At 37.7% G+C, this 24,815-nt stretch overlaps 1 protein-coding gene across 4 annotated transcripts in view; it reads left to right on the top strand.

The window, feature by feature from the left end:
• The window catches only part of NEDD4 (NEDD4 E3 ubiquitin protein ligase), a 171,187-nt gene that overhangs the window by 68,151 nt on the left and 78,221 nt on the right, over nt 1-24,815 (top strand). For 2 of the 4 annotated variants that reach the window (XM_055363995.2, XM_019011283.4), the window contains exon 5: nt 4,820-4,873. In XM_055363995.2, the coding sequence (XP_055219970.1) occupies nt 4,820-4,873 (54 nt within the window). Of the gene's footprint in view, nt 1-4,819; nt 4,874-12,437; nt 14,291-24,815 lie in introns of those variants that run through there. The other 2 variants (XM_019011279.4, XM_063699000.1) reach the window with 2 other exon arrangements.

The raw sequence follows: 24,815 nt of genomic DNA, 5'->3' as shown, positions 1-24,815 counted from the left end.
ACAAAGACGGGAACAATAGACACCGTGGCCTGCTTGAGGGTAGAGGAGAGGAGGAGGGTGAGGATAGAAAAGCTGCCTGTTGGGTACTATGCTTATTACCTGGGATGAAATAATATGTACAAAAAAAACCCCATAACACACAGTTTATCTATAGAACCAACTTGTACATGTACTCCCAAAACTAAAATAAATTTTTTTAAAAAAGGAAAAAAATCTGATGCTTATATTTTCATTAAATCTCCTCCTGAAATCAGACATAAAGAGAGAATCTCTAATAAGAGGGTGTGTGTGCGTGCGTGCTTGTGCGTGTGTGTACATGTACCATCTGGAGGCTAAGGTGGTATTTGAGACATTCTGTCATTAGGGCAGTTGCCCCTGTTGCTTTGACACTCTGTTCTTTCGGTGGTTTTCAGCTTCCTCTGCCCTCCATCATCACTTCCATCCCTGCTTCATCTGTCTGCTAGGTAACTGTTGAAATTGCTCAGCTGCTGATGGCCCTCTCATCTTCTTTGCTGTAATGGTTTTATATCTTTTACAAACTATTACCTATGATTTAAATAGAATCTCCCAAGAGAGAAGATAGCTGTTTATGTTCATGTTTTAATTAGTATTTTTAATTTTTAATTAGTATTCTCACTACACATTTTAAAATATATTTTTGCATTTATTATATGCTTCTGAAATACAAAAAGCAACATGAATAAGTCATTTGTGATGTTTATAACTCAGTAGGGAGATATCACACATATGCCAAATTAACTTTAATAAAAGGAAAAAATGTAGTAAATCTGATCAACTACTTTGAAAATAGAGGAGTAGTAGTGAATGGGGAGGTCAGGCTCTAGGGAGAGGTTGGCATTTGAGCTGGGCTTGAATGATGAGCACAGTGTAGACATGTAGAGTGGAGAAGGTGTTGCAAGTGGATAGACCTTAACATGCTCAGAAGTACAAATCAGAAAATGCAAGAAGCAGTTAGTAGTGAGTTTCCAGTGTGATTACAGTATAGGGTAGATGCATATTTGGTTGGGCAGGGGGACATTTGTAGGACACAAGGCCAGAAAGTGAAATTGGACTCAGATCATGAAGGATCATTCCATACTCAGGCTTTTGCATTTTGTTATTTAGACCACTGGGGACAACTTTTAAGTAGGGTGTAAAGATGGCTTAAGTGTCTTCTAGGTAAGTCACTCCGATTACAGTAGGAAAGATAGATTAAAAAGATAAGATAGGCCAGGCGTGATGGCTCACGCCTGTAATTCCAGCACTTTGGGAGGCCGAGGTGGGTGGATCACCTGAGGTCAGGGGTTCGAGACCAGCCTGGCCAACATGGTGAAACCCTGTCTCTACTAAAAAAATGCAAAAATTAGCCAGGCCTGGTGGCACGCCCCTGTAGTCCCAGCTACTTGGGAGGTCGAGGCAGGAGAATTGCTTGAACCCAGGAGACGGAGGTTGCAGTGAGTTGGGATTGAACCACTGTACTCCAGCCAGGGTGACAGAGTGAGAAGGGAAAAAAAAAAGATAGTTGAGGTAGTGAATCCTGTTACAAGCTATTAATTACAGTCCGAACCAGGACAGCAGATTAGTTTCTTAGCAATATTCATTAAACATCTGCAGTGTCTGCTAGATATTTTGATAGACATTGCTACTTTGGAGGTTTTTCCTCAAAATGGTTTCTATAGCCCTGTCTCCCTCCCTACGCCCACTGGGGCCATCCTAAGCAAAGCTCTGCTGACGCCCTGCCTGAGTTACTAGGGCTCCAGCTCCTGTAGACACCAGGGTCTGTCTCCAGTCCAATTCATTTTGTGCACCACTGACAAAATAATCTTCAGATGTCACCTAAATTATGTCATTTCTGCTTTTAAAACTGCTTTGGTCCCCCTACCAATCAAGTCTTAACTCTTCTTCTGGATGTCAGTGTCCCCATCCTGGCTCTACCCTAACTAACCAAACTTTTCTTGCCAGTGTCTAATGCAAAAATATTCTTGTGAGGCCATGACGGGAGGAACACTTGAGCCCAGGAGTTCAAGATCAGCCTAGGCAACACAGTGAGACCTTGTCTCTGCAAAAATTTTTTAAAAATTAGCCGAGCATGGTAATGCATGCCTGTAGACCCTCAGGAGGCTGAGGTAGGAGGATTGCTTGAGCCTGGTTGCACTGAGCTGTGATCACACCACTGCATTCCAGCCTGGGTGACAGAGTGAGACTCTATCTCAAAAAAAAAAGGATCTTGTCTTCTTTGTCTGTCTCATTTCCTTAGAGCACGCTCATTCTGCCCCCATGCCTTCTTTTCTCATGTGACCTTGCTGTGCATGTTCTCTATACCTTCTCATTTAAATTCTTCCCAACTTTCAAGTCTTAGCTCAGTTACATCTCCTCAAAAGTTCTTCTACATCTTCTTTGAAAAAAAATCGTCTTACACTGTTTTTCTTTTTCTTTTTCTTTCTTTTTTTTTTTTTTTTTTTTTGAGACGTAGTCTCACTCTGTTGCCCAGGCTGGACAGTGCGGCGGCACGATCTTGGTTCACTGCAACCTCTGTCCCCCGGGTTCAAGCGATTCTCCTGCCTCAGCCTCCCAACTAGCTGGGATTACAGGTGCCTGCTGCCACACCCAGCTAACTTTTGTATTTTTAGTAGAGACAGGGTTTCACCCTGTTGGCCAGGCTGGTTTCAGACTCCTGAACTCAAGTGATCTGCCTGCCTTGACCTCCTTAAGTGCTGGGATTACAGGCGTGAGCCACCATGCCCACCCTTTTTTTGGGGGGTGTGGTGGAGGGGAGGGGACAGGTTTGCACTCTGTTATCTAGGCTGGAGTGCAGTGGCACGATCTCGGCTCACTGCAACCTCCGCCTCCCAGGTTCAAACGATTCTCGTGCCTCAGTCTCCTGAGTAGCTGGGACTATAGGCATGTGCCATGACGCCCAGCTAATTTTTGTTATTTTTGTAGAGATGGTCTCCCTATGATGCCCAGGCTGGTCTCCAACTCCTGGGCTCAAGTGATCCTACCGCCTCAGCCTAGGAGTGCTGGGATGACAGGTGTGAACCAGCACATCCGGCTGTCTTAACACTATTTTTCCATCCCCATGTTGTCTAGCCTTATGTTTGGCATGTCTATCCTCAGTTACTCCATGGTCACAATATGGCTGCAGGAGTGCCAGCTATCCTAAGCACATTTCAGAAAGGAAAGATAAATGCAAGGGGCAAAAGGGACATCTCTCCCAGCTGAGTCAGCCACCTCTGAAAAGCTCTCCTGAGGAGTGACTGGCACTAGGTTGGCTTCATTAGTTGCCCGTAGGTACAAGGGATACATTTCTAGATAGACATATTCAGGATCTCCATGTTAAACAATTCCATAGGACACCATTCACAAAAAAACAATATATAGAATAGAACAGAGTATTCAATATCTTTATCTGGGTTTGATACGTATACATATGTATCATATACATGTACAGTATGTATATGTATTTTTACATACTGTATATGTATTTTTACATACTGTATATGTATTTTTACATACTGTATATGTATATGATACATATGTATATGTATTTTTACATATACATACTGTATGATACAGTATGTATATGTTAAAAGTTATCAAGCTGTATAGTTAAGATTAGTATACTTTTTTCTTCCTCATCCCAACATTAGTATACTTTATACTTCATTGAATATGTGTTGTACTTCAGTTTTCAAAAATTAATGGTTTCCTCAAGAGGTGTGCAGTGTGATGAGCCTGGGAACGTGGCTGTAGGTAAAACTAGGATTATGTTCTCAGAGGGAAAAGTAGACACTGAGTTAGGTATCTAGATATCTTTGTCACAAGCATAGGACTTTTTTCTATTAATAGTTTTGACATGTACACCAATGTTTTAAGATATCACAGTGTTCAATATAATATATATATTGTAGGCGATTTTTATTTTGATATCGAAACATTCCCACCAGAATGAAAGCATTGGCTTTGAAAAACAAAATATTGCTCGTAATTTTTATTCATGTGCTACAAAGCTTAAACCTTAAGTGAAAACGCAGTGTATACTTTTGACTGCTATGTACTTTATTTAGTAAAAGCAACATGTAATTTTATTAAGTCAATAATAAAAGGATTCACAACACTAGTTTCTGAAAAATAAATGTCCACTTTGGGTGGCTCTAAACTGATAAATAAAACTGATCATAAGATGTCAAAATCTAGTCTGTATTTATAAGCGTTTGCAAACATTTAAGTAATCTTTTGAAATTTTCTTTTACTTCCTTTCGTTCTGTTAGAAAAATCTGAAAAATAAACAACCAGATTCACTTTGTTGTTGTTGTGAAACTACTAGAAAATGAGTGACACATGACTAGTCTGCTCTTATTTCATGTAATTTTAAAATGCATTCCAAATAATCGGAATTAGCAAATGGCAACATCTTTTTGTTTGTTTGTTTTGTTTTGTTTTTCTTGAGATGGAGTCTCTGTATGTCGCCCAGGCTGGAGTGCAATGGCACAGTCTTGGCTCACTGCAATCACCACCTCCCAGGTTGAAGAGATTTTCCTGCCTCAGCATCCCAAGTAGCTGGGACTACAGGCACATGCCACCATACCTGGCTCATTTTTGTATTTTTAGTAGAGACGAGGTTTCACCATGTTGGCCAGGCTGGTCTCGAACTCCTGACGTCAGGCGATCCACCCACCTCGGCCTCCCAAAGTGCTGGGATTACAGGCATGAGCCACCACGCCTGACCAAATGGCAGCATCTTTAAGCATTTATTTCTGAGTATCTGTGGGTTGATGTTTACTTGTTTTTAAATAAAGATTGTGTTTTTCTTACTTAGGTTCATCCTCAGCAGCACCGGCTTCTTTTTGAAGTGTTTGACGAAAACCGATTGGTAAGTTATATTGTGCTTATATGAAATATGAAGTAAGGGTACGTTTCAGTAGAGCAGCCAGGGGAAGTGGGTAAGCAGTCTGGGATTTGAGAGATGGCTTGGGGGTGGTTATGGAGACTCTGGGCAAAATGGTGAGGGAGATAGAATTTGTTTTCTTCCTCCTGGTCCTACTCGCTCCCTTTCCATTCTCCTCCCAAGCACCTCTTCTGATTGCCAACATATTATAAGGTCTTACTCAAGACCTCCTGTGGCAGGAGAGGACAGAAAACCAACCTCTTTGTCCTGCCTTCCCTCTCACTCGCCCGTGACCCCTGGTTCCTACTCCATGGCTCTGGGAATCTTCCCAGGGTATCCTTCAGTTGCGCCTCCTCACTACAGTGGCCTTTCTTAGGGTTACCTGTATCCAATGGACATCCTATCCACTCTCTCATCCCCACTCTTCTACAGAGGAAATCTGTCCTTTTTACACTGATAAGGAATGAGCAAATAAAGTCTTCTCAAAGATGACCAGCTCTTACAGAAGCAAAAAGCAAAGTTAAACCTGATGTTCTTTTTATAAAATGATTGTTCTGATTTCTGAATTCCTAAAGACTCTCTTAAAGTCCTATCCTTTTCCTAATTTTGTCTCTGAGGATCCAATCTCAAACCCTCTTCTTAGCATCTTACATCTATATTTTAAACCTGTAAGATTTGAACAGGTAAGTATAGAAACAGTGTTATGTGTGCAAAGCTTATCAGTTACAAGCACCAGAAAAATTAAACAGTTTTGTTCATTTTTTAGCTAACAGAGAAACTAGCTTTTTTTAAAAAAAAAGTCTGTTTTTAGTGTTAAACTACATTCATGTTTTTTTTGCCCTCAAGAAATGGTAATTATACTATCAACTAAAGATATTGCCACTGAAATCTTTAATAAACATCATACTAAGCAAAAGTACATTATTGCTGCCAAAGAAGACTATCACTGACTGGCAATATATACATACATATATATATATATATATATATATATATATATATATATATATATATTTTTTTTTTTTTTTTTTTTTTTTTGAGATGGAGTCTCACTTTGTCGCCAGGTGGGAGCACAGTGGCGCAGTCTCAACTCACTGCAACCTCCGCCTCCAGGGTTCAAGCAGTTCCCCTGCCTCAGCCTCCCTAGTAGCTGGGACCACAGGCGCTCACCACCACACCTGGCTAATTTTTGTGAATTTTAGTAGAGATGGGGTTTCACCATGTTGGCCAGGATGGTCCTGATCTCCTGATCTTGTGATCTGCCTGCCTCTGACTCCCAGAGTGCTGGGATTACAGGCATGAGCTGCCATGCCCAGCCTGGCCATCTAATTTTTAAGGCTAAGTGACAGATGTTGCTGATTTGATTATCAGATATGGTTAGTTACAGAGCTATTTGTTTTCTGTCTGTGTTTTTGCTTTTTTAAAAGAATATAAAGTGTTTTCCTTTTTTTCCCCTCTGAATCTATAGACCTGTTTTCCTTTATTTATTATTATTATTTTTTGGCAGAATCTCACTCTGTTGCCTAGGCTGGAGTGCAGTGGCGCAGTCTCAGCTCACTGCAACCTCTGCCTCCCAGGTTCAAGCTATTCTCCTGCCTCAGCCTTCCAAGTAGCTGGGATTACAGGCACCCGCCTCCTTGCCCAGCTTATTTTTGTATTTTTAGTAGAGGCAGGGTTTCACCATGTTGGCCAGGCTGGTCCCTTCTAGATGGAAACAAATTAAACTTTGTATTGGTGGAGTTTTTGTGTGTGTTTTGTTTTTAACTCATGAAATATACATACAAAAAAGCCCACATAATATAAATATTTTAAATAATAAGACAAATATGTATACACGTTACTCAGCTTAAGAACTAGAACATTATCAAAATCTTTGAAACCCTCCCTAGATCCCTCCTTAGTAGCATCTTCTTTTCTTCCTCCACAAGTAGTAGCCACTGTCCTCAATTTTGTATTTATCATTCTTTGCTTTTTAAAATACTTTTATCACATGTATATATATCCCCAAAAAACACATTGTTGGCCAGGCATGGTTGCTTATGCCTGTAATCCCAGCACTTTGGGAGGCCGAGGCAGGTGGATCACCTGAGGTCAGGAGTTCAAGACCAGGCTGGCCAACATGGTGAAACTCTGTCTGTAATAAAAATACAAAAATTAGTTAGGCGTGATGCTGGGCACCTGTAGTCCCAGCTACTTGGGAGGCTGAGGTGGGAGACTTGCTCGAACCCAGGAGGTGGAGGTTGCAGTGAGCCAAGATTACACCATTGCACTTCAGCCTAGGTGACAAGAGCGAAACTCTGTCTCCAAAAAACAAAAACCCACATTGTTTATTTTGCATATTTTTTAATTTGTAAAAATAGTATATCTCTATAGACATTCCTCTGTTATGCTTTTTTGCTTAACATATTTGTGAGATCTGTGATACACATTTCAATGATGCATAATTTTCTATATTCTGAAAAATCATAATGCTATAATTTATGTATTTAACTTCCTTAATAGATATTAGTGTTATTTCCAGTATTTTGCTCTTACAAATTGATAAACATTTTTGTGTCTACCTATATACGTGTCTGAGTCTATCTCTAAGAGATATGTTTTAGAGTTGAATTGCTAGATCATGGTATTACTGTTATTTTTCCTGTTGCCACTGATACTGATGTGAATTTTGCCTGATCATTGAGTGTATTATTGGTGAACTATTTTATTTGCGTTATTTGCATGTTGTCCACAAAGAGGGACAGCTCACGTTTGTGCTTTCCACCATGCTTAATTGTCTGGTCCATTTTGCCAGCAACTTTAGTATTGGCGTGACTCTTTCTTAATGGCTAGAATGGCTGTTTGTCAAACACTAATCAGTGAATTAACATTCCTTAAGCATTTACTGTGTATATAATACTATAAAGTGTGTTATGATAGGTTGGAAGAAAAAAGTATTGCCTTTGATATTAACAGTTGGATATTTATAGATGGATAAATATGACAAAATTTTTAAAACTTTTAACCATATGAAAAAACAAATAACACATTAATCAAGATATTGTAACGCCTGTAATCCCAGCACTTTGGGAGGCTGAGGCGGGTGAATCAGGAGGTGTTCCTGAGGTTAGATGAACACCTGAGGTCAGGAGTTCGACACCAGCCTGGCCAGCATGGTGAAACTGCGTCTCTACTAAAAATACAAAAATTAGCCAGGCCTGATGGTGCGCACCTGTAGTCCCGGCTACTCTAGAGACTGAGGCATGAGAATTGCTTGAGCCAGGAGGTGGAGGTTGCAGTGAGCTGAGATCACACCATTGCATTCCAGCCTAGGCAACAGAGTGAGACTCCATCTCGGGGAGTGAGACTCCATCTCGGGGGAAAAAAAAAGTTATTATAGATCCCCACACTAAGGACTAAGAAATTCTATTATAATCCTGCCTTTCTTTTGGGGCATTAGCTTGTAACCCTAAACAAATTATTCAATCCTTCTAAAAATACCTTCTCACATTTAAAAAATGAGGACAACAATATTTGCCCTGCCTGTCTCAAGCATATTGTGAGGATAAAATGAGACAATGACGATGAAAATACTTGGAAAATTCTTTATCATGATACAAATATAAAGTGTCATTTAACATTCATAGACTTAATGCGTTTGTAGCTCTCTGATATGATATATCTTGTGTTAGCTAAGATATACCATTTAGTATATCTACTGTGTTAGATGCTCTTCTATGCGTGGGAAATACAGCTTTTCTTGAGAAACTCGGTTTACCAGCAAAACAAAGAGCCAAAGATAATTAGAACATGGTGGTGTGTGTCATTCTAGTCCTCTGATTTGTTGCTAGTCTTTGCAGGTAAGGGAGGTATAGAGATGACCTGAGATGTTATAGAAACTATAGCCATTGGTGGAGTAACGGACCTGATTGTATAGCAACAAGTGACCTGTGTCATTATAAATGTCATTCCGTCTTTATTCTGCTGAGGCACTCACAAGTAAATTTAAAATGTACCATTTTCCTAGCAAATTCTCTTGGAAAATGGAGGGTGAAGAACACAAGTATAATATTAAGCAGAAACAACTTTAGTCATCTGGAAAACGTTTGTAATATAAGTGATACTTGCTTTCAAGAAAGAGTAGGCTTATATCACTTTTTTCCAGCCAATTTTAAGACTTGAGGGTTATAAAATATTGTCGTTTCATTATGGTGATGGTGGTGGTAGTGGTGGCAATAATGACAGAACATTTCAGAATGATGTGTCTTAAAAAAACTCTACCCACCAATGCAAAAGTTAGCACTGTGTCACCAGTCTAAGACGTACACCTGTACGCATTCAGCCACCAGTTTTAGGAGCCACCTATATTCTGGGTGGAGACCCTGTGCTTCTCACGTTTAGCAGTTGTATTAGTGAAGGTTCTCCAGAGAAACAGAAACAATAGATTGTGTATATATTTTATGTATTATTTATTTTTCATATATTTTATATATGAAATTATGTATAATATATGAATATATATATTTCCATACAATATATATATAGTGAAGACTTCAATCTGAAATCTGCAGGGCAGGCCAGGAAGCTGAGAACTTAGGCAGGGATTCTACATTGTAGTCTTGAGGCAGAATTGCTGCTTCTTACACAACCTGTGTTTGCTTTCAAAGCCCTCAACTGATTGGATGAGACCCACACACATTGTGGAGGGTAATGTGCTCTACTCAGAGACTACTGATTTAAATGCTAATCATGTCTAAATGTCTTCATAGCAATGTCTATACTGATGTTTGACCAAACAAGTGGGTACCATAACCCATCGAAGTTGATACATACAATTAACCACCACAGCGGACTTTGGCCTTCAAAGTTCAGTCAATGATTAAGATTACCCAGAGCCTATCCATACCATGTAGATAATCGCATTATTTTCCATGTAGATGATCAGTAACCAACAGCTCTGAATGTGAGGTTCTTAGCTTCAATCCTAAGACATTATCTGTTTCATTCCAGAATATGAAATTCTATGTAGGACTTGCATGGATTCTTTCCAGATGAGGGCTGCCATGTCCCTCCAGTTCTTCTACACTTAAGGTTAGGATTAACACTCCTGTTTTGGTATTTGCTGGACTGAGGGACTACATTTTATAGCAAGTTCCCCGATTTCCCATGTAACTGCTGTAATAGCAGTATAGATCCTATGCAATTTCAGACCTCAGCCAGCAATGCAAATTGTTCAGCCTCCCTAGAATTTAAACTCAGACTAGAGTGCTAGGAAGTGCATGTGATTCTCTTACCTTACTTTTCCTTGGCTGAAACCCTCTCTGTAAATTTTTCGAACGTCATTCTTTCTTGTCCACCCGCAGTGCTTTTTGATATTTCTTTAAAAGTGGCAGCTGGATCAACTTCAACAACAACAAGAAAAATCCTGAAAGAAGGCATTAGGCATTCAGAGTGACTGTGATGACACCATCCATCTATCCATCCAGGCTTCTGTCTGGTGTCTTTTGGTACTTACTTTGTGCCCAGGACGAGCTCAGGAGCATCAGAAGAAATGTGTAGTTATGGCCCATGCTCTCTGGAAAGTTAAAATCTAGTTAGGGGATATGGAACTGATGCTTATAGTGAAGCTTACCAAAGAGAAGACATTTATCTGACCAAACACTTGGAGTTCATTATTTTATATGTTAATAATCAGAGGAGCTTTTCTTATTTCCTGGAAGTTTTAGGCCACAGGCATGAACAATTAGATCTCATTGATTAGCCTATTAGAAGGGATTCATTCTTTGAGTTATTAGACCCCACACTTAATCCCAGAAAGAACGCTGAAGTCATTTGAAGGCAGAGTAAAACAGGACTCCTCCTTATTTAAAAGAAAAAGATGTTAAGAGAATATTGACTGAAGTCTGTAAAATCATAAAGGAGGTAGTTTATACAAAAGCAAAAATAACATAATAATTGTATTACTAAGTTTCCAACTATTGTATGCATTCAAAAACAGGGCTGTTTCATTCTAGTCAAATGAAATGCAATAAATTCCCATAATTCTGTTTTGTGTCTTAATTGATTAAAAATCTGTTTAGAAAATTCTGATCAAAAACAGATCTATCTTAAGCAGTTTTTTTTTAACAAAGTATGAGTATATGTTTTACATATTTGCTTTTACTTAGGAAAAAAAACTTACTTAGAAAAATACAACTTGGGTGTAGTAGCATGTGGTATAAACAACGGAACTATTTTACCTTTTACTTTCCTATGAATGAGCCAGTATATATTTATTACTGGAGTTCCAGCTATAAAATTTAGGTAAGGGATTTAAATATACCCTAGAGTATTATTTAAAAATAAATTTGTTTCTTTCAAATAGAATACCAACCTTGGTCTATGGCATTTGAGAGAGAAATTAAAATATTAAATTTTTATTGCCTAGTAAACTGAAAATAAAGGTTAAATAAATACAACGCAGAAAAAATATATATACAAAATCACAACCTCTAAAAGGACAAACAGTCCACTGTTCTCTACTGTGGGAGCTTTATCAGCACTGGTGAGTAATTCCACCTCTAGGGTAGGGCTAGCTCTCAAAAATGTAAACAAGTATGTACTTTGTTTATATAAAGAAATGTGCAGCTTGGTTTGTATTTCTTTATAGATATCAAACAGCTAAATGGATTGTTTCAAAGTACCAGCAGGGGCCAGCAAAGAGCTCTTAGAGTTTTTCAGAACAGAATTGGCATTGAGATATGTTTATTTGATGTGTTAAATCCTTTTTAGACTTCTTTACTTACCACAACACTCTCTTAAGTGAATGAATTGCAGAGACAGTGGAATAAAATATCCTGTGTGTTCAAATTATCTTGGGGTATAGTTTTTTTTTCTAATCTGCATATATTTTTATTGGAATGTTTGCTTAGGCTATTTCTTGGCAGTTTTAATAGTCAAAATATAAATGGCATCATTTAAAGACTGTTCTACTTGGCTGGAAAAGGCCTTAAAATTACAGGAGAAAATGCTTAGTGACAGCTTCTCTTAAACTTTTTTTCTTGAACCTATGCTTCAGTTTTGCAATGGTATTACTAGGTTAATTTTGTAGTTCTGTCCTTAAGCTTTCACTTTTTATGTAACTAGCACTTTGGAAGCTAAAATATGTATCTATTTGATGCAGTGCTAAAGTTTTAATTCATTGTAAAGTTTTGGTATTTCCAAATTTACCTAACTGTTTGAATTCACACATTAAAAAAAAAATTAACAGTCCCTATATTAACTAACTTGACTAGATTCCTAGTATGGCTACTATTTGGAAATTCAATCTTTGATTTGATGCTTAATTACATGGGGTTTTGTTCCTACCAACTTCCTGTAATTCTATACCTATGGGTAAAAATATTAGTGGGCAAAGTCGGCTGGAGAAAGTATAGGCACTGCGATTCACATAGTTAAATGTTCATTTAGTAGAGCTGGGGTGAAAAAATACTGTTTCAACTTGAAATGTTAGAAGATTGTTGTTCTTGTGTTACTCATTCATGCAAATTGGAGAAGGTATAATTGAAACAAGGTTGGCTGTGTTTGAGTCAGTGTGCTGCAGCTGAGCTCAGCTTAAAGGTCGCTGGAAATCAAGTGCTTTGTAAGTGAAGGCATTTTGACTACAAGCGATTCAAGACATTTTGGAAACGTCAGTCTCTGGAATGGGTCGTCTTTTTCTTTCTATGATATCTGGTATCTAATGTTTTACTTAGGATAAAGACTACTACTTAATAGCTCTTTTAGGCACCACAAATGATTTTTTCTTTTGATGCAGTGCAGCTGCTTCTAGCCTGTCTACGGACAGAGATCTTTGTTATGACTTTCAGCCCTTAACATGTTTGGAAATGAGAACAAATGGCACAAAGCTTACGATTGCACTTTGCAGCCAGAAGAAGCAATACTTACCCTTTGTCAGAAACTTCCGGAGATGACTTGGATAGCCATGTTCACATGTGCTTCAAAAGACCAACACGGATTTCAACGTCTAACGTTGTTCAAATGAAGCTGACTCCCAGACAGACTGCACTAGCTCCGTTAATAAAGGAAAACATTCAGTCTCAAGAAAGATCATCTGTTCCCTCATCTGAAAATGTTAATAAAAAGAGCAGCTGTCTACAGATTTCACTACAGCCAACAAGGTACAGTGGATATCTTCAGCCTAGCAATGTCTTAGCTGATAGTGATGATGCTTCATTTACTTGTATCTTGAAGGATGGTATTTACAGCAGTGCTGTGGTCGATAATGAATTGAATGCTGTGAATGATGGTCACCTTGTAAGCAGTCCAGCCATTTGTAGTGGTAGCCTTAGTAACTTTTCAACCAGTGATAATGGGTCTTACAGCAGCAACGGTAGTGATTTTGGGTCATGTGCAAGTATCACAAGTGGAGGTTCATATACTAACAGTGTCATCAGTGACAGTAGTAGTTATACTTTTCCACCAAGTGATGATACTTTTTTGGGTGGAAATTTACCTTCTGACAGCACCTCCAATAGAAGTGTGCCAAACAGGAATACTACTCCTTGTGAAATTTTTTCAAGAAGTACAAGTACAGATCCTTTTGTCCAGGATGACTTAGAACATGGATTAGAGATTATGAAATTGCCAGTGAGTAGGAACACAAAAATTCCACTAAAACGTTGCTCCTCCTTAGTCATTTTTCCTAGGAGTCCTTCAGCTACCCCACCGACTTCTCCAACAAGTCCATGTACTCTTCTGAGCAAAGGATCCTATCAAACTTCACACCAGTTTATTATTTCTCCTAGTGAAATTGCACATAATGAGGATGGCACTAGTGCTAAAGGATTTCTTTCAACAGCTGTCAATGGACTTCGGTTATCTAAAACAATTTGTACCCCCGGAGAAGTAAGAGACATACAGCCGCTTCACAGGAAGGGCTCGTTACAGAAGAAAATTGTTCTTTCGAATAATACTCCCAGACAGACTGTCTGTGAAAAGTCATCTGAAGGATATTCTTGTGTTTCAGTGCATTTCACCCAACGAAAAGCAACTACATTAGATTGTGAAACAACAAATGGTGATTGTAAACCAGAAATGTCAGAAATTAAGCTTAATTCTGATTCAGAGTATATTAAGCTCATGCATAGGACATCTGCATGTTTGCCATCCTCCCAAAATGTAGATTGTCAAATAAATATCAATGGAGAATTGCAAAGACCACATCCACAGATGAACAAAAACCATGGTATTTTACAAAGAAGTATTTCATTGGGAGGAGCTTATCCAAATATTTCCTGTCTATCCAGCCTTAAGCACAATTGTTCTAAAGGGGGACCATCTCAGTTACTCATAAAGTTTGCATCTGGAAATGAAGGTAAAGTGGATAATTTATCAAGAGACAGCAACAGAGATTGCACAAATGAACTGTCTAATTCTTGCAAGGTAAGTTTCCTTTGGTCTTGGTAAATGTTAATTTATATGAGAATAACTTAATGAAATATTTGGAGAACATTTATTATAACCAAGCAGTTTTATATATTTTCCTGGTCCTTAGCTAGCAGTATTTTGTAGTCATAAATTTTATATTTGTAATTCTGAAGAACTCTACGTATAGTTTTTTACTCTATTTGTTATTTTACCAGTGTACAAAATGTATATTTTTAAAAATCTTCCTAAGTGATTTAAGCTATAAAACTTTTCTGCAACATAAAAAACTTTCTACAGCAAAAAAAACTTTGAATAGCAGTCTATTTCATAACATTTTATCTTGGTATATTTTTCCTTTAAATGATATAGTATTCTATTGTGTAGCTCAGTACTTTATTCCTATTTTCAAATGATCATTTTGTTTTCTCCCCTTCTTAATCATTATGAAATAGAGTAAAATTTAGAATGCTTATTTAAAATATTAAACAAAAACCCATATCAAAGTGTGAAGATCTTGTTATAAATTATCATAGAGAAACTATATCTCAAATACATGTGTTTATAAGATCATTCATAAAAACTATTATGCTGCATGTTTAAAGCAGAGGAAAAATAAATGGCATTTGTATTTGTATATACCCTTAACCACAGGAATTTTGTTTCCACCCTATTTTTCTTTAGCCACGAGTTAATACTGCCTTCTAAAATGTAACTCACTCTTTCAACAATATTGAATTCTAAGTTTTAATATTTTTGAATTTGGTTTAAATTGCTAGGCATTTCCCACAATTTTCTATTTACCTTTTCATTTTTTTGACAATTCAGCTTTATTATATTAGTAATTTAACTCTTATGAATCTTAGCCAAAAGTTCTTTATGTAATTTGGCCGTTCCAAAGTATTTAAAATGGTTTGAACTGAAATAGATTTTTAAAATTTCTGTATTTGGAATGTTTTACCAGATTCCAGGAAATTTAAAAAATTTTCTAACTAAAGCAATTTTACATGACAGTACATCATAGTTTTGGGGGGAAAAAACCTTATCTGTGTTTTTGTAACATCCAATATGTTTATTAAAGATTGTTTTTAAAAAAAAAAACTTCTGGATAAGTAACTTTAGGTGAATAAAATAGTATTTGCTAGTTTATTTTCTCTCTTCTGAAATCTGGTAAATATAATAATTGTTACCAATGCCCAGATGTTAATATAAGCCACTACTTTACTAAGGATAAAAAAAGATCAGATTTCAAATTCTGATCTATAATTTAGAATTTTAAATTCCATTTAGGAAACTTTTCTAAAACCAGCTTTTAGGAGATTATAATCTAATCAACTGTTTTTCTTCCTGAAAGAAAGAAATGAAGTGGCACTGAGAAGAAACATTAATAGTATGCTAATTGAATTAATGTTACTTATAAATTTATTTTACACTTAATGAAATAATCTGAAAGGAATAATTCATGTAGAAATATTTGTAGAAACACCTTAAAATAGTTTATTTTGTGGTAATAATTATAGTTTGTTGTGGATGCTTTTGAGAAGAGTATTTTAAATGTGTTTTTTAATGAAATGTGGATCAAATGCCTTTTGCATTGTTAAAAATATCCATTGTTACTGGTTTTATTTATGCTTAGGTAAGCTAACTTAAATATTTTTTGTGACAATCAAATTTATAACTTTGTGCAGATTCTATCTTTTGGTAGATTATTGGGTTATAAAATAATTCAGAAGTGTGCAGTTTGCTGGAGACTTAAATTGTCCCCCCTTTTAATGTTTATTAGACTTCTCTTTATAAAAGCATTGTAAACCATATAGTGACAGTTAAATTTAATTTATGCTATATCTAAATAGATCTAATTGATAAATCAAAGGCCTGTTTTATGGGGAAGATTCTAGTGTTGTTTTTTCTAAATATAGCAGTGGCAACAATAATGGGTTTTAGAAATAATCTTGTGTTTATCAATAATTATATATTAATCTAATTATAGTGGTATATTGTAACTTACTTATAAATAAACAGCTCCCAAAATATTTCCCATGACTCCAGTTAGTCTGGGTTAGTATTCTGATATGCTGAGTCTGGATTCACATTTAACAAGTTGATATTAGAGTAGCATTTAGTAATGTCAGCTATCTGTACTGAGCAGCCATGAAATTAAATCACTGCTTTGGTCAGAGAACCTGGTTTCTAAAGCACTGAGAGTCTACAACTTCTTTTCTTATATGTTTAGCTACCAGTCTCTAGCAGTATAAAATTGAGTTTCTAGCTTTCTGTAATCAACAGCTTATTCATGACTGATTTTTTAAATCTAATGAGAACTTTTACCTGTATCTGGGACACTGTCTGTGTTCTGTGTTTACAACTTAAGAGTGAAGATGAGACTTTGTAGTCTGTCTGCATAGTAATGTTGATTTCAGGCATAGCAAACAACATAACAGTGACTGGCATATGTTTATTACATATGCCTTTTGAAATACAGTATTACTTTTGTAAAGGCTATATAATGACTTTTGATCTGAAAATAAATACTTGATATTTTAACAGTATGTGTAATATTTTGTCAGTTCAATCGAGAAGCAGGTTAAGGAGCTAAGGTACTATGTATACAGTTACAACAATGATTGCTATTCAGATTTCTAAATCTGTATAGTAGTTAGTTTTCTCTACTGTTATTTTATTTCCCCCATCTGTTGTTTTCTAAATCTCCTATGTTATGTTGTTAGGATGCTTAGAGATTTCAGTACCCTATTATTTAATGTGCATTAGCATTTTTCCCAAGCTTGAATGTCTTCCATTCTTTACTTATATTCATATTTTTATTAGAATTATTTTTTACATTTTTTCTTTTTGTTATAAAAGTTTTTGTTCATTATATGTAACTTAATCCTAAATAGGTAAATTGCTTAAGCCTAGTATAGTAGAACTGTAATAAACTTATGTCTTAATTATTTCAAAGCCTTTAACACTAATCTCAAGATTTTACATTTCAATATTTTCTTATTTTATTGTTCTTCCTAAAATAGATGTTTTAAATATATACTTACTTTAATGTTCCATTATTTTCCAGTCCCTATTTTACTAAATTTAGCAGAATATTTAGAGAGATTTGGTTAAATTTATTTTGAGCAGCACTTATATAAACCAATGTAATTTATAAATATTCTAAAATGTGATGCCACAATGTTAATGACTAGTTTTAGAAAGTTGGTGAAAAATGTATATTTGTACATGTATATTTCTTAGAACTGAGGAATCGTTAATTTCAGACAGATTTAGAGTGCTGAATTGTTTGCTTGAAAATATTTTGTATTCTCTGTAGATGTGTCTTGTTTAATTCATCCAGTACACATTTGAGTGCCAGGCACTGTCCCAAGCACTGAGAATAAAAGATGAGTAAAATACAGTCTCTATTTAGGGGAGCTCCCATTCTAGTATGCTTGTAAACATAAAAATTTTCAGTCTAATATGTGATGTGCTAAATAGAGGTGTGTATGAAAAAGTAGAAAGATGTGACATTATTTATCTGGAGAGAGGACCTGGTTGGTAGAGGAAGGTTTCCCAGAGGAGGTGACATTTGAACCGAGTCTTGATAGGTAAACTGGAGTTCATCAGGCAGAGAAATCAAAGAGATTCTAGGGCAGGGATTCCCCATCTCAGCATTATTATATAGGGCTGGACACTTTTGTAGTGGGGGCTATCCTGTGCACTGTAGGATATTTAACAGCATCCCTGGCCTCCACCCACTAAATGCTAGTAACACCCCTTTCTCCCAGTGTGACAATCAAAAAGTGTCCCCAGACATTGCCAGATGTCCCCTAGGGGCAAAATTGTCCCCTGTTGAGAGTCACTGCTGTAGGTGGCAGCAGCAGCATATGCAAGGCTAGAAATGTGAAAGAATCTCACACTGTAAATAGTCCAGTGGGGCTCAAGCATAGGGTAGCCTGGGGATGTGGGAGGAGGTGATCTGCCAGAAGTGGGTCAGAGTCCGATTAGGCCTGGTGCTTCATGCTGAAGACAAAGAAGGGGGTCTTCTGCTGATAGTCAGTAGTTGGGCAATGGAGGTCTTTATTTGAGAGTGTGAAGTGCTCTCTTTAAGGTTTTAGGAGATAATTTTTCATGGTTTCATGGATTATAAATGAATTAAAGTTTTCCTAACTTGGATGACTGGGTTAACAGTGATGTTATGAACTAAGATGGAGAATTCAGGAGAGGGGCCAGATTGGGAGGGTGAAGAAGAAATCATGTATGAAGTTTATGTGCATCAGGGGCTGCCCTGGTAGTGCTGCTTTCAAGTAGGGCAGCTGGACATACAGGATCAAGGCTCAGGAGAGAAGTGAGAGTTGGAAATGTAGATTGGGAGTCAGGAGTATAGTCAAAGCCTCAGATAAGGATGAACACGTTAGGGAAGGTATACAGTGAGATGGGAAGGGAAGATAAATTATAATTCTGGGGACCACCAACTTTGGTGAGGTGGTAGAAGAGGGGATAAAGAAGAGACTAAGGAGGAACCACACAGAGGCCAAGAGAGCATGGAGGCGTGGAGAGCATGGAGGCGTGGAGGCATAGAGGCATGGGTGAAAGGTGACGGAAGGAGGAAAGCAGACAGTACCACAGAGAACATAAGTATCCACTGGATGTGTCAGTTAGGAGGTCCGTTAGCAAGAGTAGGCTCAGGAGAATGCGAGGTTAAAAGCCAGACTGAAGAAAGAATCAAACAGGTAAGGAAGCAGAAACAGCCAGCATAGGTTGCTTGCTCGATGTCATAAAATAAGCATGAGATAGCATAGGCAAGGTATATATGTAGTGATTGTTATACAGAAGGCATATGTGAAGTGGATATAAGATGTATAAGACAAACTCCCTCTCTACAGGGAGAGTACAGTCTGTTTTTCCTGGAGAAAAAAATAAAGGTTACAGTCTTACGTTCTTTCACCTTGGAACTATAGAATAAGCAAGTATGATCAGTGAAAACTGAAATGGAAATTCAGCAATATCAAATGAAGGAAACAGAAAATTACAAGGGAAAACTTGAAATCGCTTATGAATATTCACACCTCATTTTGGACAGCGTTAGTCTAACTTTCTCAGTCCCCTCTCTACCACCAAAAATAAGACGAAACAAAATAGAGCTTCCATGTAGAAAACAAGTCAAGGTTTTAAGGCCTATTCCCAGAAACTACTTGGATAATAGGCAATTCTGTCTATGTTGCCAGCTTCTTACAGGCTATGGAGCCTACCATGTGCTAGCTCTTGTGAGGCCTCACCTGTTTGTATCCACTCTCCCTTTACATCACAGGTGACAGGGAAACAAGACAGACCAGGAGAAGCCAGGACAAGAGCCTTTGTAGGCTGAAGGGGCTTGGCAGAGTCTCTGGGTGAGGCCAGGCGATGTGTTGAGGTCAGGAAGGTGGTTAGCAGAAGGAGCAAATGAATGCTGAGAAAGGGAACCAGTTGTCTTGTCAGCATACCCTGGAAATAATCCAAAGTATTGCTCACACGTCTGGTTCGGTATCCTCTGTTCCTTGTGTAAAATTGGAAGACCATGGTCAGATGAAGACAGATACTTAGAGATACAATAATTTCAAAACAAGAGATGAGCAGATCTGTCCCAGTTCAATGAGATGTTTTGGGAAGGACTCAACATGGGAGCAATTGTTGAAAAGCAATTTTACCCACACTAAGATTGAAGCGAACTGTTGGGATAGAACAAGAGCAGCAGACCTGAGGGCTTAGACGAGCAACCAGCTAGTGTGTATGTGCACCTTGTAGCTCGATTCATGGGTGAGTCACAACAAAGAACACCTTGAACAAGTGAGTAAATTCATGGCATTTCTAGTTAGGCTCGAGGATGTCTGTTGGTGAAGAAAGAGCGTAGGCCTTCTCTTGACTTAGAGGTATTATAAAACCATAACACTAGGAAACATTTTGATTACCTTAGTAGAAAAATACATTACCCAAGCAAGATATTGATGATATAGTAGACAATGTCTTTAAATTCAGTTATAACTAAACTTAGTTAAGTATAGTTATACCTGAAGTTAAGTACAGATATACCTAAAATAATATTATCCAGGATTGCTTCCTTTTATTTACTTTTTATCTCAATTGTTTTTTTATGATGAGGTCTCATTATGTTACACAAGCTGGATTTGAACTCCTGGGCTAAAGCAATCCTCTTGCCTCAGCTTCCTGTGTAGCTGGGACTACAGGTGCACTGCTGTGTCCGACTCACAGGCTACCCTCTAATGCTTTATTAAGGAATTAGAGAATGGCTTATTAAGATGTCAGCCGGGCCAGTGATTTTTAAATTCTCATGTGCATGTAAATAACATGGCGATCTTATTAAAATGCAGATTCTGGTTCTGGTTCAGTAGGTCTCAGAATGGGGGCCTGAGATTTCTGTATTTATAACAGATCGTACCAATGCTGGTAATTCCCCAGACACACTTTGAGAAGTAAGTCTTAAGGCCATTCTTTGATGAGAACAGTAATACAGTTCAAAGTCGAAGTATCCATTGAGTCCCTGCAATGCCATTATTGTGGCCATTATCACGAGTAATTCATTAAAAACATATCAATAATACTTCAGATACTAAGTGTACATGCAGCAGAAAAAAAGTTAAAGATGGAGATATGGCAATAGGTAGGCAAATGTAAATTCACTAGAATTGATTAGAGAAGTATTCTGGAGAATGGATTAAGCAAATCTTTTCTGGGCTCAGATTTGCTAGAATACAGTTCCCTACTATAGAGAACAATGACTAGCTCAAAATAGACACTTAATAGATATTTATTAAATTAATGAATAAAGCCAGGGACCCTTTGGAATGGGGTAGAGATGACTGCAGAATCCTGATAGGTGAGGATGACTACACACAGCCTTGCAGAAACAGATAACCAAACTAGGATATTTGAGTGATGACTGTGATGATGAGTGGGAGCTACGTGATGCTTCATCCTTTGCGTGGAAGAGTGGCACTCTTAAATGAATACCTTGTCCCTGGGGTGAATGCCAATGGAATATTATGATCGTGACTCGAGGATTAGTTTCCACAGTGGAGTCTGATTCATAGCCTACATATTCCACTAACTGGTACCGTATAACTGGGTGTCTGGATAGAGGCTCAGATCAAGTTTTCTGAAAAGAAGATTGAATGGACAAAGATCTTTAAGGGTATTCAGACAAAGGCCATTTGACTAGCTCTCTTTCAGTTTATCGTTGTTTTATAAAATGACTTCCCTCTAGACTTTATGTAAGAGCTGGGATTCTCAGACTAGTTCCTGGAGTTTTAAGTAACTGTTTCAGCTAAGAATGACCTTTACTTTTGTAACAAGGCTGAAAGACTGAACCCTCTTAAACAGTCACAGAGCTTACTGGAAACTCAAGTCGTCTTCAAAGCAAATGAGTTTAACAAGTATTTATCAGAAATAGAATATGTGCCTGCCATAAGTGGCAAATATTCTTCCTGGATTTGAAGAGGTTATAATTGAAATGAGACAATGGCATAATCCATAGAAAACAACCAGAGAACAATATAGTATAATATATAATAATGTTTATATACCTACTTCATGCAGGTAAACACCTAAACATTGAGATATATGATTGCCCATATGATTTAATTACTTTTATCAAGGTAACACATGTGCCCATTTTAAAAGTCAGATATTATTTCTTTGAAGATTTTCTGTCTTTTTCTCCATGTTTTCTCTTCCTAGAATTCCTGTTAGCCAAAGTTTGCACTTCCTGGATTGACCTTAAAATTTTCTTTTCTCTCCTGTTTTCTGTTTCTTTGCCTCGTTAATCTACTTCTTGGAAGATTTCTTCCAAGTTTCCCCCTTTCTTTAATTTTAAAATTTTGTTTATTTTTTATTTTTTTATTTTTGAGACAGTCTGGCTCTGTCGCCCAGGCTGGAGTGCAGTGCCGTGATCTTGGCTCACTGCAACCTCTGCCTCCCAGGTTGAAGCAATTCTGGTGCCTTGGCCTCCCGAGCAGCTGGGATTACAGGTACGTGCCACCTGTCTGGCTAATTTTTTTATTTTTAGTAGAGATGGGGTTTCACCATGTTGGCCAGGCTGGTCTTGAACCTCTGACCTCAAGTGATCCACCTGCCTCAGCCTCCCAAAGCATTGGGATTATGGGCGTGAGCCACTGCGCCCAGCCTAAAATTTTATTTTTTATTTATTTATTTTTTAATTATACTTCAAGTTATAGGGTACATGTGCACAATGTGCAGATTTGTTACATATGTATACATGTGCCATGTTGGTATGCTGCACCCATTAACTCGTCATTTACATTAAGTATATCACCTAATGCTATCCCTCCCCCAGCCCCCCACCCCACAACAGGCCCCGGTGTGTGATGTTCCCCTTCCTGTGTCCAAGTGTTCTCATTGTTCAGTTCCCACCTATGAGTGAGAACATGCGGTGTTTGGTTTTTTCTCCCTGCAATAGTTTGCTGAGAATGATGGTTTCCAGCTTCATCCATGTCCCTACAAAGGACATAAACTCATCATTTTTTATGGCTGCATAGTATTCCATGGTGTATATGTGCCACACTTTCTTAATCCAGTCTATCATTGATGGACATTTGGGTTGGTTCCAAGTCTTTGCTATTGTGAATAGTGCTGCAATAAACATACGTGTGCATGTGTCTTTATAGCAGCATGATTTATAATCCTTTGGGTATATACCCAGTAATGGGATGGCTGGGTCAAATGGTATTTCTAGTTCTAGATCCTTGAGGAATTGCCACACTGTCTTCCACAATGGTTGAACTAGTTTACAGTCCCACCAACAGTGTAAAAGTGTTCCTATTTCTCCACATCCTCTCCAGCACCTGTTGTTTCCTGACTTTTTAATGATCGCCATTCTAACTGGTGTGAGATGGTATCTCATTGTGGTTTTAATTTGCATTTCTCTGATGGCCAGTGATGGTGAGCATTTTTTCATGTGTCTGTTGGCTGCATAAATGTCTTCTTTTGAGAAGTGTCTGTTCATATCCTTTGCTCACTTGTTGATGGCATGGGCAAGGACTTCATGTCTAAAACACCAAAAGCAATGGCAACAAAAGCCAAAATTGACAAATGGGATCTAATTAAACTAAAGAGCTTCTGCACAGCAAAAGAAGCTACCATCAGAGTGAACAGGCAACCTACAGAATGGGAGAAAATTTTTGCAATCTACTTATCTGACAAAGAGCTAATATCCAGAATCTACAAAGAACTCAAACAAATTTACAAGAAAAAAACAACCCCATCAACAAGTGGGCGAAGGATATAAAATTTTATTTTTAAAGTTCTTTCTTGTTTCTGATGATTTCCTAATCCTAATGTCCTACTTGTTTTTATGAATACAATCTCTTATTTCTCTGAGAATATTTTACTTCGGGTTTGGTCTATTTTCTTTCTTAAGTTTTGTTTCAGGTCCTATGTTGTCTCTGGTTGCCTTTGGTCCCTTTACTGTTGTTATTGTTATTTCTCTTTAATACTGGACATTTTCCTCCAGATATCTGCTGTTGATATTTGAGAGTAAGTCGCTATGAAGTTGCCTGGAGGTTCTATAATTATGTTGGGCTTTTCAACTGGTGGGTTTCACTGTTGGGAAACCCCCCAATTGTTAGTGTCTTATCTCTGAGGTCAATTTGTTTCTCCAGAGAAGAAACTTCTAATGATTGCCAGTTATGTTTTACAGCCATGGTTAGTGACAAATCAGGAGTGAAGGTGATTCCTTTATATAAGTTCTGCAACTGAGTGAATTCCAGGTAAAATATGTCTTAAAAGTGATATTTACTTACAGAATTCTTAACGTGCTGATGATAATTTAATTCATTTGCAGTAAATGAAATGCCTGATTTTCTTTTATTTTATTTTCTTTTTTTTTTTTTTGAGATGGAATTTCGCTCTCGTTGCCCAGGCTGGAGTGCAATGGCACGATCTTGGCTCACTGCAGCCTCTGCCTCCTGGGTTCAAGCAATTCTCCTTCCTCAGCCTCCTGAGTAGCTGGGATTACAGGCATGTGCCACCACGCCCAGCTAATTTTGTATTTTTAGTAGAGATGGGGTTTCTCCATGTTGGTCAGGCTGGTCTCAAACTCCCAACTTCAGGTGATCCACCCACCTCGGCCTCCCAAAGTGCTGGGATTACATGCCTGGCCGAAATGCCTCATTTTCATACCTCTGGTCTGACATACCTTGTGTATATTCTAGAAGCATATACACTCCTAGAAAGACTGAAGTAAACACTCTCAAGTAGAAAATGTGGTTTCCTTAACGTATTTCTCAACTTTTTGCATTCTTGGTAATACACTGAAGTGCAAATATGCATACCTGTCACTCAGAAGAAGAGAATCAACCTGTTTAAAATGTGTATGGAAATACGCCGAGTGTGGTGGCTCACACCTGTAATCCCAGCACTTTGGGAGCCTGAAGTGGGCAGATCACTTGAGGTCAGGACTTTGAGACAGGCTTGGCCAGCATGGTAAAACCTCGTCTCTACTGAAAACAGAAAAATTAGCCAGGCGTGGTGGTGCATGCCT

The sequence above is a fragment of the Gorilla gorilla genome, chromosome 16 (genome assembly GCF_029281585.2).
Source record: "Gorilla gorilla gorilla isolate KB3781 chromosome 16, NHGRI_mGorGor1-v2.1_pri, whole genome shotgun sequence".
NCBI classification, from domain to species: Eukaryota; Metazoa; Chordata; class Mammalia; order Primates; family Hominidae; genus Gorilla; species Gorilla gorilla.
This window is presented reverse-complemented; position numbering and strand designations above follow the sequence as displayed.